At 39.8% G+C, this 18,116-nt stretch overlaps 2 protein-coding genes across 10 annotated transcripts in view; one reads left to right on the top strand and one right to left on the bottom strand.

The window, feature by feature from the left end:
* The window catches only part of tsc2 (TSC complex subunit 2), a 33,166-nt gene extending 21,413 nt beyond the window's left edge, over positions 1-11,753 (bottom strand). The window contains exons 1-16 of one of the 7 annotated variants that reach the window (XM_013264416.3): positions 11,622-11,753; positions 7,654-7,839; positions 7,460-7,546; positions 7,254-7,364; positions 7,017-7,164; positions 6,302-6,419; positions 6,100-6,148; positions 5,045-5,170; positions 4,831-4,904; positions 4,603-4,756; positions 1,712-1,855; positions 1,320-1,457; positions 1,113-1,216; positions 879-960; positions 401-556; positions 193-312 (exon numbers count right to left, since the gene is read on the bottom strand). In XM_013264416.3, the coding sequence (XP_013119870.1) occupies positions 193-312; positions 401-556; positions 879-960; positions 1,113-1,216; positions 1,320-1,457; positions 1,712-1,855; positions 4,603-4,756; positions 4,831-4,904; positions 5,045-5,170; positions 6,100-6,148; positions 6,302-6,419; positions 7,017-7,164; positions 7,254-7,364; positions 7,460-7,546; positions 7,654-7,788 (1,746 nt within the window). In that variant the 5' untranslated portion in view covers positions 7,789-7,839; positions 11,622-11,753. Of the gene's footprint in view, positions 1-192; positions 313-400; positions 557-878; positions 961-1,112; positions 1,217-1,319; positions 1,458-1,711; positions 1,856-4,602; positions 4,757-4,830; positions 4,905-5,044; positions 5,171-6,099; positions 6,149-6,301; positions 6,420-7,016; positions 7,165-7,253; positions 7,365-7,459; positions 7,547-7,653; positions 7,840-9,994; positions 10,207-10,415; positions 10,640-11,621 lie in introns of those variants that run through there. The other 6 variants (XM_013264417.3, XM_013264415.3, XM_005460532.4 and 3 more) reach the window with 6 other exon arrangements.
* nthl1 (nth-like DNA glycosylase 1) lies at positions 9,680-16,924 on the top strand. 3 transcript variants are annotated; one of them, XM_013264420.3, is made up of 7 exons: positions 9,680-9,781; positions 11,395-11,734; positions 13,842-14,098; positions 14,169-14,339; positions 14,479-14,638; positions 15,585-15,690; positions 16,379-16,924. In XM_013264420.3, the coding sequence occupies exons 2-7, from the start codon at positions 11,467-11,469 to the stop codon at positions 16,680-16,682; spliced, it is 1,266 nt and encodes a 421-aa protein (XP_013119874.1). In that variant the 5' UTR covers positions 9,680-9,781; positions 11,395-11,466; the 3' UTR covers positions 16,683-16,924. The 3 variants fall into 3 exon arrangements, with proteins under 3 accessions (XP_013119874.1, XP_003455844.1, XP_019215580.1); XM_003455796.5 differs by having other exon boundaries at positions 9,682-9,781; positions 11,395-11,728; XM_019360035.2 differs by lacking the exon at positions 9,680-9,781 and having other exon boundaries at positions 11,619-11,755.
* The last annotated feature ends 1,192 nt before the right edge of the window (positions 16,925-18,116 follow it).

The raw sequence follows: 18,116 nt of genomic DNA, 5'->3' as shown, positions 1-18,116 counted from the left end.
CAGTCTGAAAGCAGTCAACAAAGCCAATTTTAGTCAATTTGAATGTGTATTGAACTGTTCTTGGGGGGTAGGGGGGTTGATTGATGTCATTTGATGCCCTACATTGTGATAAGTCAATGTGGAAGAAACTATGTCTGAATATTCTATTTTAACTCACCCACAACTCTTAACATCTACTATTTTTATGTATACCTGCAGGATTTCAAGCAGGCCCAAAATAGAAGTCCTAACATCCTCCATAGGAGACTCTGCTGTGGGGTCTCTCTCAGAAACCTCTAGGGGCCCTGAACACACCAGAGAGCGGCTAGCCACCTAAAAAATAATTATACAATGGAGAGAAGTAATGACATTGTGACAGAAATGGGACGGTTTTGTGTTATTGTATGTACTCTTTTTGTACCCGTTCAATGATGTCCAGCAGGCTGGTGAAGTGGTGCGTGTTGCAGCCCTCAGCAAGGTCCACTAATAGCTGAGTAGCCTGTTTTCTAACTGCCAAATCCCGGTCTTCAGCAATCCCACTGAGCTGGGGAATCACCACCATTTCAATCAATTCATCCTGGGAAAGGAAAAAAAAAAAACAACAACAAACAAATAAAAAAACGAAAAAATGAAAATAAGTAAAGAACACAAAGGGAAAAGTATGATTTTAACACATTTGTACAAGCTCCATTGCGAAATAAATTGCATGCAAGTAAAGTTTGGGTGACTCAGAAGAGTTTAGTATGTTAGCACCCGAGTGGTGCATGCAACTATCAAAATATCTTCATTAGTAAAAATTGGAACTATGGCAAGAGAAATGCACCAGATGCTTTTCAGTCTGGACAGTGGACTGGAATTACACAGGATTCTGATGTGAGCGTGTATAAGAGAGCACAGACCTCATAGAGCTGCCGGTTGGTGCTGAGAACGAAGGACAGGATATGAAGCACTTTGATTCTTATCACACTGCGAGTCTCGTTCCTTTCACAGAGCCAAAGGGTGAGATAACAGAAAGGGACAGCAGAGATTACGATACTTCAGAGATGGTACAAGAAAGAGATTGAACATCACAAGGATAATACTATAACCTCCCTCATATCCTTTATATGTGTGAGTGCGTGTGTGTGTCCTACCTGAAGAATTTCTCCATGAGCCGGTGAAGGCTCTGAATCCAGCCTTCTTTAGCAGGCTGGATAGACTGAGCCCTGTAGGAGATAAGTGTCAGCACTGATGCATCCTGCAAAAGATAAGATTCAGATTAGGGGGGGAAGCAGCAAAGTGTAAGGGGTCTAAATTACAACAAAGGTTGGAGGAGGACAGGAGATATTCAAAGCACTAACTGGTCTTTTATCAGCACATTTCTCCACCAGGCTGAAAAACTTCTCAGTGGAGCCGTGGTAACCGTTTTGTTCATAAAGCTCTTCCACGGTGGTCAACAGTTCATAAACAATGGCCTTTAGCTCCGCACTGCCTATTGTCTGTGAAAACAAGAGGCACACCACTTGGTCAAGTTAGAACCATTACTTTTTACTCTGTATACTCAACCATATAAAAATTAAAAACTAGAGCTCTGCAAGTTAAATTTGCAGATCTCCTTCCTAAAACAAGCCCAAATGGGATTTGGGTCTCCAGCTGGAATCAAACAAAAAACCTTTCACTTACTTAAAAAAAATGTGTTACCTACTACACTATGAAGCATGGTCAATCACAAGCGAACAATATATTCAAGTACCTGAATCTGTTGCAACAGTCGCTCTATGATGCCGAGTAGGATGTCCCAAGTGACCACCTGTAGCTCTTTGCCGTACTTTTTGATGAGTCTTGTTATTGAAAGAACAATTTCGTAGGAGACCACCTCGTTGGCGCATGACATGGCCTGAGGGACAGAGATAAAAGTCACAGTCACCATATCAAGTGCAGCCATTTAACACCCATACAATTTTTCAACCTCAGGCTTAGATCTAAACAAGTGGCAACAACTTACAGTTTGACTACATCCTGCCTGAAAGAACATATCAGTATGACTTTGAACACAAAAGTGAAAATCTATGCCACAGGTTTGGAAGTCAGACAGTCTGTTCTTTTTCACCCTATTGTGCAGATTTCCAGCTCTATATTTTTAATGCAAAGCTATTCTATACTAGAGCATTATTGCGTGACAAGTCAAAATTATCCTCATTTATCTTACAATGGGCTTTTTTGCAGCTCCTCTTTCGTCCTCTGTCTAAAACTATCAATTTTAGGCCTTGTTCAATCCAGAAGCACGAAGAAAAGCTTCATAATTCTTTGATTTTTTTTTAAATCAATTGTTAACAATAATAAAGTCACAAAGTGGAATATTGCCTCCCAATTTAAAACTACTGCTTTAAGCCAGTTTTCTACTTATTGGCTTCTCCCTGCAAACAAAAACATTTGAACACCATGTGAGTGGGGTTGCTGTGCTCACAGCCAGGGCACTGTGCTTGAAATGACCACAACAAGGACTCGAGACAGGAATCGAGAACAAGTTCTTGTAGACAACAAGTTCCGAGTAGTCCAATTCCCTGGAACTGTTAGTCTGCTTGCCTATTGAACCCGCTTATTGGTTCCACTTGCGCTATAATAAGCCGATTTGTTTGCGGGTCGGAGCTGGAAGATGGAGGCGCAGTCTACAGCGTGGATATGAACATTATTTTTATTGCACAAAATGACGAGGGCATGATAGTAAAGTGGAAACTGCATCCAAGACAGAAACTGCTGCATTATGCTGGTAGCACAATTTTGGCTCTTTGCAAGCATCTACACCACAGGTGTCGAACTCCAGGCCTCGGGGGCCGGTGTCCTGCAGGTTTTAGATGTGTCCTTGATCCAACACGGCTGATTTAAAGGCTAAATGACCTCCTCAACATGTCTTGAAGTTCTCCAGAGGCCTGGTAATGAAATAATCATTTGATTCAGGTGTGTTGACCCGGGGTGAGATCTAAAACCTGCAGGACACCGGCCCCCGAGGCCTGGAGTTCGATACCCCTGATCTACACAGACCGCAGCATGCTAACACTAAGGCTACGTTCACACTGCAGGTCTTAATGCTCAATTCCGATTTTTTGATCAAATCCGATTTTTTTGTCTGCTTGTTCACACTACACATAAAATGCGACATCAAACGCGCTCTAGTGTGAACGCTCAAAGCGGCCCGCATGCGCAAAAGAAGATGTCACACACAACTCGCTCTGTTTAGACCCACAGCAAACAATATTGTTTGACTGATGGCCCTTAATATAAAGACTTCGGACTTTATGTTTCCAAATTTTTGCTTTAAGTTATTCTGTTATTTACATAATAATGTAGATAACCTAATAATGATCCTTTTTGCTGTTTTAGAGGAGCGGTGCTTCAAAGAATAGTTGCAGATTTCTGTCAGAATCTGCAGAAAATACAGTAAAAAATAAAATGTTCACATTTCTCCAACGTTGTCTTCCCAACAGTTTCACCGGATGGTAGGAAATCGTTCGCGATGTCCTATCGGGCGCTTCTCCGGCGCTGATAATTGGCGTCTGTCTTGTGTCAGTGACGTAAAAGACGGATTTAATGCGACTTGACCGTTCACACAGCAGTCGCTTTCTAAAACATCGGATACGTATCGGATTCAGTACCACATACGAAAGTGACCCAGATCGGATTTGAAAATATCGGATTTGTGCCGTTCACACTGTCATACCAAGATCGGATACGGGTCGCATAGGGGCGAAAAAAATCGGATTTGATGCGCTTTCGCCTGCAGTGTGAACGTAGCCTAAGCTAGCTTTCACTCTGGGTTCTTGGCTGAGTGAATCCCAACACCAGCCCAGCAGCCAGACCTGGTTGTGCTGGTTTTCATTTTGATTTGTGTTCATGCCTAATTAGTAAGAGAAAGATAAAATGTGTGTCCTTATTAGGATAAGGATTTGTGCTGGTGTATGGGGCTGAAGCCTCAGGTTTATATTGTTAAATAATAATTATTAGAGAGGGTGTTTCAGCTATTTTACAGAGTAACATTAAAGTAATATAGGAGTATAATGAATTACTTTCTCCTTGGAGTAATTAAGTACCATACAGCATTACAGAAAAGTGTTCTGTGTAATAATATTTTTTTTTAGTTATGATCCAACCTTGATCACAACAAAAATGGGAAATACCTCCAACATTAACATACGTTTGACCCACAGCATGCAATTAATTTGCATGCATGTAATGTCTTTAATACGCTGCACAGCAATGGTGGTGACTCTCAAAGTGGACCCAGTGGGAACCCAATGATCATCGATAAGAGAACTGAACTGATAAATGATATCGATAATAGAATCATAATGATTAAATCCTTAGAAATTCCTATCCTTTAAGGAGATTTGCTCTGAATGACATTGCAAAGATTTAAGACCAGGGAAAAAATGCCTAAAACCAAGCAATTTAAGCGGTCCTTATTTTTTGCTCATACTAAACAAAGTAAAAGTATAATAAGTCCTTATGAAACTTCAAAACTCCAGTGTGCAAGAGAGGCTTACCACCATAAAATCCTATCAGTTAAATTTTTGATTATGAGATGTGGACTTGACCCTCAGTATTATAATCTCATTGCAAAACTGCATGTATATTTATGTGAGTTACCTTGTAGAAAGATGGCAGAACAAGCGTCGGTGTATTTTTGAGTGCAGGCAGTCTGTGTGCGCCCCAAAGTGCCATTCCAACAAAGAAAACTGCTCCTCTTAACAACGGTGCATCCTCCATATACACCCTGGTGGAGGGACAGATCAAAGAAGAACTGCACCATACCTCCAAAGTTATATATGCTCATTCACACAAATTCAGAAATATTGTAAATTTAACCAATAATACCTTTCCTCCATAATGCGACACATGGTGTAAATCGCACTATGGCCGAGGTGAGTCCCCAAAACCTTTCTCATTAACTGAAGGACCAGAGAGCAGAACAAAGTGTAGGGACAACAAACAACACAAAGGAGGACACAGTTATGAATTATTCCCCTTCAAATCAAAAACTACAAACAAGAGGCAGAAGACTATATATGCAGGTTTGTTCTTCCCTCACCTTCCAACAGGACTCGCAAAACTCTTTGACGTTGACCGTACGGCAGAGTGTGATTATGAAGACGGTTAAAGAGTCAGAGGGCAGGCAGTTGTAACACACAACTGCATCGAGCACTTGCAGAGCCACCTGGAAAAATACAAAGGTTGGAAATGCTGGTGACCACCAGTGCTACAAAACACTCTGAGGTTCACAAATCCAAAAATATGGTAGGGTTTCTCTAACTGGTAGGTTTAAGTGAAGCTAATAATTGTGATTCACTCAAAAAATTATTTTTATATATCAGATTAAAACCATCCCTAGCTTTGGAGTACAGAGTTTTCACATATAATAAATATATGGATAGTTCTTCAATAATTCAGTGTTTCCTAAACCTCCTTATGTATTTGCTAAACAACAACCGCACCTTCTTTTGAAGAAGAATGATAAGCATGTTGTACAAAGGCCATTACACACTGAAGGTGCTGTGAAAATAAATGCCATAAATTCAAATTTTTTCAGTTGCAAAGTTGTTTTTTTTGTGAAAAATTCCTCCTCAAACTGTAAAAAACAGACAAAAAAATAAAAATGAAATTGGCATCAAGCCATTAGTGTTATAATGCGTTAGAAAGTGTTAAAAATAAGAAACTGAGCAGCAGCAGGGAAATTTTAACGGTTTGTTCCAGACAAAGAAAGAAAAAAAAAAAAAAAAAAAAAAAAAAAAAAGGGTATCACGACCGCTTTTGTACATATTTCAGGATGTCAGTGGGGCAGTTTGAGCTCTTGTTGGTACACTTGGGAACACGTCTGAGGAGGCAGAGAAATAATTTCAGGAGCAAATTGATCTGGAGCAGCATCTAACAGTGCCTCTTAGGTAAAATAGTACTATTTCACCATTTCCATGCTACAAGTGTGCTTCTTGCCAAATGCAGTGGTTTAAGTGGTCACATCTGTTTATTTGCAACTGGGAAAGAAAAAAAAAAGTCAGAAAAAATTCTTCATATGCAAAATGTCTGCACAAATTTTAGCCGTCCAGTGCGTAAAAGCCTTTAACTGTAAAGTAAAAACAAAATACCAACCTCAATATCAGTCGAAGACGTCGTTCTGTTGCACAGCAGGCAAATTTTCCTGCAGAGAGCACAGAAGAACGAGTAGGAAAAATGGACACTGAGAACAATTGCTGAGTAAGAGAGAATCATTGTGTGTGTGTGTGTGTGTGTGTGTGTGTGTGTGTGTGTGTGTGTGTGTGTGTGTGTGTGTGTGTGTATTTCTCTGACTCACTGGACCATGATGGAAACATTTTGGTCCAAGTAGCAGCTATTGAATTTCACCAGATTGACAAGAACATGGAGAAAGTCAGAGGTAAGGCCTATATCCATCCACAGGAGGACAAAGCGTGCTGAGAAAGAAAAGCAAATAACATAGAAAGAAAAAAATCCATGTGAAAAGCGTTAATGCAGGTTAATATACTATGGCAAATAAAAGTATTCACAGTATTTCTATGAACGCAACAGTTATAAATATTACTAAAAAAGTAGCTCAAATAAGGCTGAACATATAATGTCATATTTCTCAGATAATACAGGGGTCAAACTATCTTGGATGTGGGTATTTGTCCTGTGGCAGGTTTCACTACCACCTTCTGGGGAAAAAAAAAAGAATTCCTGAAAGAAACAGTTACGGGTATTGTGTGCAGAAAAAGAGCTATTTATTAGAATTTTTTTTTAAAAAAAAACCATTGTCATCATTGTGCTCAAAATGAAAAACAAGTGATTAAAAAAAGAAAACAAACTGTTTTATTACATAATATCAACAGAGTCAATGCACAAAAAGGGAACAGTGAACACGAGTTGAACCTAATCAGCTGAGGTGTGACACAGCCAGAAATTTATCAGTGATTAATAGTGGTTACTTAAAGCTGAAGTTATGTTTTTAAATGCACAATCCAAACACAAATACTGCAAGTGACAAAGAAAGAGGATTATCCTGGTTTTACCTATGTCCTCTTCCAGGTATGTGATATCCTTCCCATTCTCTGTTAAAGCCTTAAACACCTCCAGTCTGTCAGAAAGGTCTTCATTGCACGGCTGGTAGTCTCTGATTACCTTGAAAAAGTAGGCTCTCAGAGGGCCAAGTCGTTCACCCTTCACACAAACAGTGGGCAAGACTTTTTTTAAAAATAAACATACAGAAGCTATTTGCATTTGTCTGTGTGCATGTTGTGTTTTTATACCTGCCCCTGTATAATGGCCCTGAGCAGCTGCAGGACAGCATGTCTGGCTTCTGGTGGCTGCTCTGGAGTCAGCATGTCTTCCACATTTTTCCATACAGCCTCCACTGCATGCTGAACAACATATACACTCAGATTTTAACAAACAAAGAAGACCGCATAATGTTCAACAAACAACAACAAAAACAGACCGCAGCCAGCAGGCTCACCTCCTCAAACTTTTTCATTTTGGCGAGCTCACAGATGTGGTTCATAGTGCGAACACGGTTGCTCAGACCACAATCTGGGTGGAGCTCCTGAAACACACCAAAGCAAAAAATACGTCAAACAGTGGAAGATGTGCTAGAAAAGGAATGAGAGACATTCAGTGAACATGCACGGATACTCAGTCGCTTCTGCAGACCTTGATGATGTCAGCCGTAATGATAAACTCGGAGGGTTTAGTGTCGCTCTGTTTGTTCGGAGGACGCTGTGTACCCAGCCCAAAGATCCCCTTCACCTTGTCCTTGAGACTCTCCTTGCTTGGTTGTTTATTCATGGCCCAGCCTGGAAGGGTGATGCACAACACAGGCGAGGGACTGGCAGCTGCCTGTCACAGAACCAGACACAGAGCGAGTCACACCTTTTTTTCCCCCTTGAAGCTTATTAGTTAATCATTTCCTGTAGATTCTAAATGTGGATTCATACGTCATTCACTGCTGATAACATAAATGCCATCCTCCCCCACCTCCACCTAACTAATACTATTATGGAAATGTGTAAACCTTCCTTTAATAGATTTAATGTATTGCCAGGTATTTGACAATATGAGAAAGTACAGTTGGAGTAGACAACATGTGTGGGACAAAAAAAAAAAAAAAAAAAAAAAAAAAGCATAATTGCAATCCTGTGCACACTTAAGTACACCATTACTGCTCCTATAGCAATTAAGAGGGCAATCAGCAGCCAGGTGCTGGTAATCATATGTATTGATTAATGGGTAAGCACCTCTATAAAAGTACTTTGGGCAATTTGCTAATCTGGCACATTCAGGTCTGTTTTAACACAATGCCACCATCTTCCCAGCATATTCATCCCAAGGTTAGACCATGTAATACTCAGAGAAACCCAAAAGCCATGTCTCAGACTCTATAAGCATGTCAAATGCTAAAGTTCATGACAGCACAATTGGATAGTTGGTAAAAAAGAAAGCCTCTTCTCTCTAAAAAGAACATGGCAGCACAGTTTAGCTTTGCAAAGTAGCATCAGTACAAATCATAGCATTTCTTGAACAGATGAGACCAAAGTGGAGATCTCTGCCCATAATATACACCCATGCACATGTTGGAAAAAAACAAACACAGCACATTAGTACGTAACACCACCTGTTAGCACAGTTGGCACAAATTGGGTCATGCAAAAAGACAATGAGCCCATATACACTAGTAAATCTACCAAACAAAAAAGGGCTGAAAAAGAAAGAAGAAGAAAAAGAAAGGAATTAAATTGCTGTAAGTCCAGACCTCAGCCCAGTTGAAATGCTATGGCAGGACTTTAAGAGTGGTTTTACTAGCTACTGAAAATTTATATATACTTACTACTCACATGAGTCTGTAGAGTCGTGTGATAACTCTTTCAAGTGACTGTATATACATTTAGAATTAGTACAGATTTACAGATGCCGCTGTCCACTGTTTATCTGTCCTATCAACTTTGTGCAAGCTAACTGTTCTACAGTCCTCTGATGAAGAACTAAAAAAAAAAAAAAAAGCTTTCAGTCATTCCCTATTAATAACTTCTTTTTGCTTCCTCGGCACAAAAATTGTAACACAAAAAATATATATAACAAATAGTTATTTTACAAATCAGCATTGGGCCATAACTTCACAACCAGTAGACCTGTCAGCATATTGTTACGTTGCGTAAGCTGGAGCTGGGCTCTGGAAACTTTTCAGACCAGATATAATAAGGTGTATTTAGTCAAGTCATATTTCAAGTGGAAAGAAATCCATCTTGGAAAGTAAAATGAAGGTTAACATATGGGTTAAGCACGGATTTTCACCTGTTAGCACAAGGTTAAAAACACAAGTGAGGTCAAATGGCCAAAAAGACTTATTTTTAGCTTATATGAAGTCTGTGCTTAGCAGGTGGAGAAACTGATAATAAGAGATTGCTGAACGACTCCAGTTTGTCCTTGTCCATGTCTGTAATGAATTGTGTTTTATATTTCGTTAAAGGGTTGCATATTATTGTACTGTGCATGTCAGCTTAGACCATACAGCAGCAAAATAAACTTGAGCAACAAGTTTATGACATTACAGGTGGGTCCACACAGCACTACAAGCCACCGTTTAAGCAGGAGTAAAGTTTGGCACTGCAGCCTGTAAATATGTAAACCCATGGGGAACGTTTAAAGAATTTGCTGTCATGTGGACTTGACAGAGATAGAGGGGAGGGGAGGTGAGCAGACGGACAACGGTTGGTCTGTTTCAGTCCAGCACCAGCAGCAGCAGCAGCAGCAGCAATAACAACAACAACAGCAACGGTGCAAGGTAGGCTCGAACCAGAGTTGATATATCTGTGGACACAAGTCAACCTAAACACTTCATATCAGCACAATCGTAGTGTGGCGTTGCTAAACCCTCTCAGCTTCGTTTCACAATGCTTGTAATAAGCTAGCATTTCTCTGTTGTGGCACTGAAGGTCTGGTAGCATAAAACAACAGCGTCTGCCCCTCCTACCTCCGTCTCCCCCTCTCCTCTCACCTCAGTGAAGTTGAGTCAGTTTTGGTTTCATTCAGTCGCTGCTTCGTCAGATTGCAGCCAGCCGAGCCGTCCGCTTCTGTGCATTGATATAACTCTGTCTTAGCAGCCGAAGGAAGGCTCGCTCCCAGCACCCCTGCTCCTCAACCGGATGACACACTAATGCTCTGACAGTGGGACTTCCTACAAAAACACGTTTGCCCCACTGCCTCGCGGGAAATGTATTTTTTAAGGGTAGACTAAATATGCTAGTCCGTTTGTTAGTAGTATGAGTTTTTGTGTTGTGGCACAGAGGGGAAAGCATAACATCTACAAAGAAGTAAAGCGCAGGGAAAGTTTCCTAAAGACTAAATAAAAGTGTTTAGCCGTCAAAATTTAGCGTAAAGTAAGACGGTTTTAGCTGTTAAGCTAGCAGCTAGCTTACCTTGCTGCTGTTAGTGAAGTTGGTTCCTTTTTGAAGCTACAAGCTGCAATGTGGCCAGGGGTCCTGTGAGTGGCGCTTAAGGACAAGTTAATGCAAATGTTTTTATTTTTGGCTCTAAGCCTGGACAAAAAATGGCTATATTTCTAGGACACAAGTTGGACTACCACAAGCAATTCACCAATATTCAGCAAATACAACTAACAGCTTCTGTCTGCCATGACTTTATTCCCACATAATTTAGTCCAACCTCTGCCAGTGACCCTACTGTGATAATCGGTTCTCAAACTTATCAAAATGTAGACACCATGACAGGATCGGCTCCACACTGATGGTAAAGTGGTACCTTTGGGTCAAAGGCACTGCTCTAAACACTCTCTTTCAGTCCATCCAGTTGTTTAAACCTTCTGTTTGTGAGGGGCAGCCAATCAGAGGAAGGTTAGCTTAAAAGAGAGTAAAGGAAGATTATCAAGGCCCAGTATAAGATAAGTAAGGATTATGTTTCGTCTGTGACTCATGTAAAGCCACATAAAGCTTAGTATGGTCGAAGAATAAAAACATGCATTTGAAAATGAGCTGATTTTGTAAGTTATTGTTGTTGTTGTTGTTGTTGTTGTTGTTGTTGTTGTTGTTGTTATACAGTCCTGAATAAAATTTAATTATTTAGTGAATCTCTTACGAAACCATTGTCGACTTCTATTTATAAGACAGTTATATTGTTTTTTTTTCAGTATGTCTACAGTTAAACTAATAATATCACCATGACCCGTTTTCAGTCGCAGTTGAGTATCTTGTAGGTTTTTTGTTTATTGTTTTTTAGATTTTAAAAGTAAATTGGCACTTCCACCAGGAAGTGTAAGTGTAATCTCATATCTCAAAACAATATTTTTTGTATTAACAGAGCATTAGATTTATTTTTTAAGCAAAATAAGAAGATAAATAAAATTGAGTCTTTGTGTTTATGTCATTCTTCCTCTTGCAGGCGAATTCAGCTCGTCAGCTCCACCCGCGATCCAAAAACTACGAATGAGAACCTAACTTCAGTAACAGCTCAATGCTTCACGTCCGCTGCAGCGCGCGGGTCTGTTATGTAGTCCGAGGTTTTATAATGACTTCTCCTTACTTCATGGAGAACAGGTCTGTTATAACTCGGAGTGCGAGTCAAACTGCTGGCTGCACACCTGCAGCCTCTCTAAGGACCAAACTCACCAACAGACGGAGGAACGAGGACCCGGTCTCCGCTGTGCCCGTGAAGGTGGAGGTGGAGGAGAAGATCGTGTCAGAGCTAAGAGCTTCGTCTACTCCTTTATCAACCGGTAACGGTAACCACACAAACTGACCACGTACGTTGGTACACGTGGATACAAATTAATTAACTTTAGCTGATTTGGTGGCAGAAGGCTATTGCGCTTGCGCAGATTCTGGATCAGGTTGATTTGCTTTGCTTACCAACTTTACAGTTACACCTTTACATCTTAAAAAGGCGATTGGCAGCTGAACACCAGGCTTAATCATCACCTTTCTGGCCCAATGTGCAGGAGTCATCAATGAACACTACAGGGCATAGAGTGACATATGTTGTTTTGTTGTTTTTTTTTTGTTCTGCGACTGTGAAATAGAATTATGAACGTGCAGGATATAAGGTTTTGTGCATCCATAAGACAAAAATGACCTTTACACTCAAGAGACACATTTTGTACTTGAGACTGAGTCTGTGCTAATAAACAGGGAGTTCAGTTTATCATGCACAAAACCCTGTTTACACTTATAAAGGTCGCTCTACAGCAGGGATGTCAGTCTCATTTTACATCTTGGGCCACACACAACCCACTTTGATCTTAAGTGGGCCAGAGCAGTAAAAAATACCCTTTCTGTCAGTGTAAAGATATTTAACTATGCATTTCTAGAAAAAGAAGAGTAATTTCAACACTACACTTTGGTAGCTCATTGCCCAGACTACCCTGTAATAATAATAAAGTGGAAACATTTCGTCATTTCACAGAAAATTTCCTAGTTTTATTATTTTTTTATTTATTACTGTGCATACAGTGCAGAAAAAAAAAGTACAGCCGTCCAGTGGGCTGGATTGTAGTGTTTGCTGGGGCAATTTTGGCCCAAGGACCTTATGTTTGGCACCCCTGCTCTAAAGCATGTCTCTGTAATATTTGCCCTACTATATGAACATTTTGAGCCTCTTTGTTGCACCTCTTTGAAAGCTGCAACAAATAACTGTGTTCAAGATTTGTTTCCACAAGACGAAATTCAAAAAATGTACTTTTTTGTGCAGACACGTTTTTGTTTTTGTACTCCGAATTGGAAATTGTTGTTCATGCCTTTATTTCATCAGGTCTGATTTTTTTTTTTAGTTCATTACTGAATTAGAATTAGAGTTCGTTGTTTATTAATCACATCTGGCACATCTGTTAGTAGTTCAGAACTCCCCCGAAAACGCTTCTGACTAAGACTACTAAGTACTCATCTGTCACATCGTTACTAATTCAGTTACACTGGCTCTCTGCGAAAATCATTCCACTTTAAGATTCTGGTTTTGACTTTTAGAGCTCTGCATAGTTGAGCACCAGTGTTCATCAGGTCCCTGAGGTCATGTGATCAGGCGCTGCTGGCCGTGGATCATACAAGCTTGTGAACTAAAGGAGATTGCGTTTGCAACATTGACCCCAACACTCTGGAAGTCTCTCACTCTTGAGATCTGTTGACTCTGTGACGTCATTAAAAAAAGACAGTTTCTTGTGCAGAAATTTTCACAGATAATTGTAAATTTTATAAATCAGCACTGGACATAGACACAGTGGGGTCACTGTGTCTAAATCTCTTTCTTTAAAGGGTTTTTAGACACTTCTAATGAGTTTACAAAATCATGAATCTAACCTCCTTGTCTTAGTTATTAGCGAACCTGCATTCTCTGTGACGGCCAGCAGGGGGTGACTCCTAACTGCAAAAAAGGAGTCTGGTTATATAAAAGTCTGTGAGAGAACCACTTTACTTCTATCTTGATTTATGGCCTAAATAAACCTTTTCCTAATAAACATTTGTTCCTAATTGTTAAGTTTCAAAATTTATTGAATACAACTTGATTTTGATTTTGTAAATAATTTTTCATCGCTCATGATATGAACATTGACCCAGTGAAGGTGAATTGGACTGAAAATGTTTTGCTTCTATAAAATAATGATAACAAGGAAGGTGCGAAGATTACACGGCTTTTTGGTTTGTTTGTTTTTTAAACCAAGATGGTGAAATTATTCCAACATCCAGCACCTTTAGATGTTGAACTGGTTGGAGAAAAATCTTATTTATACTGATTTTCTTCAAAACTAGTATTTGATTAATTAGATTCGATTAGATATCATTTGTGTTTTAATTTTTAGCTATGGTGCTTACTGTGGTGCCATGCTTCCTCTCGTTTAGGTCCTGAACTCCTCCACGAGGCAACGGTGCAACCAAAAACAGAAACTTTACCGGAGTATCCACACAGCCGCAGGAGGAGACAGTTAAAGGTGGAATACGAGAAGGATGAATGGTTTTCTCCCATGAAAACTGAGCACTGGGAACCTGCCGACTGGAGGAAACAGTTAGGATTCATTCGTGAGATGAGGAGCAGCCGTGATGCGCCTGTAGATAACATGGGAGCAGAGAAATGCTATGACATAGAGGCTCCTGCGCATGTAGGTGTGGGTTGGATATTTTAAAAGTCCCCTTAAAAAGAACCTGTTAATTCCTCTGTTCTATCCGCAGGTGAGACGTTTCCAGGTGCTGGTGTCACTCATGCTGTCCAGTCAGACAAAGGACCAGGTGACAGCAGCAGCTATGCAGAAGCTCAGAGCACACGGCTGCACTGTAGAAAACATACTTGCTACAGATGATGAAAAACTGGGAAAACTCATCTATCCTGTTGGCTTCTGGAGGGTAAAACAGATGGTCTCCATAGCTGTTAGCATGTTTAATCAAAGTTCAGTAAATAAAAGTTAAATTATTAGATGAACCTGGTTTCTCAGCTGTGTTCTTTGTTGTGTCCTCTTGGTTTCTCTCACCTGTTCTTCTTTAGAATAAGGTGAAGTATCTGAAGCTGACGTCAGCCATGTTGCAGAAGGAGTTTGGAGGGGATATCCCAAACAGTGTTGAGGGGCTGGTCCGTCTGCCGGGAGTTGGTCCTAAAATGGCTCACCTGGCTATGGACATCGCCTGGGACCAGGTGTCTGGCATTGGTAGGGACTTCCATCTGTTAAACATGCAGACACAATTGGCTAACCACCAAGAAACTGATTGAGCAAAATTCTAGATCAGTGATTCCCAAAGTGTAGGCTGGGGCCCCCTGCTGGGCTGCAAATACTTAAAATGGTAATAGGAGGTGGTTAGTTTGTGATATTACTCTCAATTAAATTTACTCTTGAAGTTTGTGGCAGGTTGGTCACACTTTGGCCACCCATTAACACTTTGCATATAACTGGGTAGCATTAACAATTTATAACCAGTAATCTGTGTTGTTTGTGGGTGGGGTTTTAATACAGGTTTCCAGGAAATATATACATTTCTGTTGTATTTTGATTAGAGTTACATAGAATATAAGCACCTTTTTTTAACGGTCTCTGGAACACTTACAAGATGAATTCATAATTTTCATTCATGCTATTATAGTAAAATGTTTAGCTTTTTGTCTGGCTAGCCATCTAAAACTTGTGAACAGTTCGAGTTGCATAAAAGAAGGAAGTGCACAAAGTCCAGGTTGTGTTTGCCAGTTTGTCTCAATAAATTACCCTGTAAGATTACACATATATGTTGTATGATGTATAGCCATAATAATTTCTCTTGATTGACCAGTACTAATTCCCTTATTTTTACCTCTATTAACAAGTGTTGACACATCAATGGTTTTGATGAGTCATCATATTTAATGTTTCTGCTGCATTGAGAAATCACTGGTTTGTAAAATTATGTAGGCAGTACATTTGAGAAACATCAGAAATTACATCCTTTGGTATCACATCGCTTTGAAACAAAAAATGAGCCTTGTATTCATCGTGTAGTTACGATGTGTTGCAGGGTTCTTCTGTTTGATTGCATCAGATTTATTCAGGTGCACCGAATAAACTGGCAACTGGCAAGTATTGTGATGAGACTAGGCTTTCATTTGTGTTGATCATTTTTGTCTAGGTGTGGACACACATGTGCATCGTATATCTAATAGGCTGGGCTGGCTCAGGAAGGCGACCAAAAACCCGGAGGAAACACGCAAGGCCCTTGAGGAGTGGTTACCCAGGTAACAGCATGACAACTCACTGCTGATCCGCGAAACCTGATTAACTTGTGATCAACAAACCTATAAAAATGTCCAGGATTGATTTAGATACATACCATACGTCAGCGCTGCCAGTGGTTAATGTTGACTCTTTAACGTTTGACTGACAGTGGGAAGCAATGAAAATCAAAATGTGGAAATCTGGGAATTTATTTTTAGAAGGCATAATAATAATAAGTGCTCAACAACATGCAGATCTCACTATATTCTTCTGATGTCGCGATATACCAGAAACGACAATATAATACTACACTTCTTTGATCATAGATTATACATATATCTGATATTGCGAGAGACCTACTCCCAAACAATAATAAACAGGAAATTATATTTTTTAATTTAATTAGAATTTGACAGCATTTCTTAATTAAAAGCTACTTTATCTTCTGTTAATTAAAAAAACAGATTAAAGCAGCTTTAATTAGCAAATGTGAGAGCAGTCATTTATAAGTCAAGAGATCCTCAGGCCAGAGAGCAGTAGATGTCATGGTGACCCATTTTCAATCCATGAAATTTGACACTTATATAACAATTTTTTGATATGGTGATATTAACACCAGCACCAGTGATATCATTTAGTTTACTACAAAAATATGTTTCAAAGTGCAGTACTTCTGTAAAGTCATCAGGTGATGTTTCTCTGTTGCAGGGAGCTGTGGAGTGAGATCAACTGGCTGCTTGTGGGTTTTGGACAGCAGGTTTGTCTGCCCGTCAACCCTCTCTGCTCTGTGTGTCTGAACCAGCACAGCTGTCCTTCTGCACACAAGAACTCTCCACCAAAGAGACCTAAATCGGGATCACCACGGTCTCCAAGTCCAACCTCCTCTTCTAAAATAAAAACTGAACCTAAACAGGAAGCAGCTCTTAAAGATGAGATGATAAATAAGGAGTTACTACCCACACCTGTTTCCCACACCACAAAGAGGAGGCTAAAAACCAAGATTAATGCTTGAATTTTACCAATTTTTGTGATGTCAGCAGACAGTGAGCACAAGAAGACATAGTATGTGTTTACTTATACAGATAGATTTAAAAAAAAAATGTATATAAGAATATATTTGACACTATAACAGCACCTTTAAAGGATAAATATTTTTATACTTTTCTTTTTTTTTTATCAAATAAAAAACATGTTACTAACATTTTATGTAAAGTTTTGTCTAAGAAGAAGAAAATAAACTACAAAGATTATGTAGTTTTATTTGTGTGGTGTCATAAACTACATTTTCTTAGGCGTGCAGTTTATAGCATTTTAATATTAATTAAAATACTATTAACTGTACTTAAAAATATTGTACCTAGGATGTACAGGACTTATAGTGATAGTTAGCATACAGTATAAATTGTTTTTAAAACAGGAGCAGGATATAAATTATGACTAAGAAACATAAGCAAATACCTGAAAATTCACAGTCAATTTATCCTGCACAGAAAAGGAAATAAAATGGCATTTACACTCTTGTTAGAAAGTAAGAAAGTAAGCTTCTGTTTGAGGGGATAAGTAGGAGCCAGGTGCTACTAATTAAATACACAAGATGCTTTAACATATGGCTAATCTGGCACATTCAGGTGTGCTTTGTGACTCTAAAAATGTGGTAGTCTGGCTTAGGTGTGTTGCAACATAAAGAACAAAAGACTTTTGGAACAATGTCCTTCGTACAGATGAGACCCAGTTGGAAATGTTTGGCCATAATGCACACTATCACATTTGTAGAAAACCAAATACAGCATGGTGGTGGTGGTGGAGAGAAGGTGATCTGAGCTGCTTTTGCAGCCACAGGACCTGGGTACTTGTCTGTCATTGAGTTGACTATAAACATGTCTGTATACCAAAGTAGGCTGTTCTAGAGTCTAATGTAAGGTAAGCTAAAGCTTGGCCCAAATTGGGTCATGCAACAGGACAATGGTACCAAGCAAAGCAGCAAATCTATGAATAAAATGGTAAATACAATATATTCATAGGCAAAGTATTTGTATAGCGCTTAACTTAGTCCCTATGGACCCCAAAGCGCTTTACACTGCATTCAGTCATCCACCCATTCATACACACACTGGTGATGGTAAGCTACATTGTAGCCACAGCTGCCCTGGGGCGCACTGACAGAGGCGAGGTTGCCGGACATTAGCGCCACCAGGTCCCCTGACCACCACCAGTAGGCAACAGGTGAAGCGTCTTGCTCAAGGACACAACGACCGAGACTGTCGGAGCCGGGGCTTGAACTGGCAACCTTCCGAACTGCCAACTCTTCAGCCATGATCGCTGATGATAGCTGAAAAACAAAAGATGTTGCAATTGCCCTGTCAACATAAAAACTCTGAAGCCTGCTATTGCAGAACCTTAAGAGAGCTGTGCATCGAAGGATGCCCAGAAACCTCAATGAATTGCA

The sequence above is a fragment of the Oreochromis niloticus genome, linkage group LG6 (genome assembly GCF_001858045.2).
Source record: "Oreochromis niloticus isolate F11D_XX linkage group LG6, O_niloticus_UMD_NMBU, whole genome shotgun sequence".
In the NCBI taxonomy this organism is placed as follows: domain Eukaryota; kingdom Metazoa; phylum Chordata; class Actinopteri; order Cichliformes; family Cichlidae; genus Oreochromis; species Oreochromis niloticus.
The sequence above is the reverse complement of the archived record's forward strand: the minus strand, read 5'-3'. Positions and strand labels throughout refer to the sequence as shown.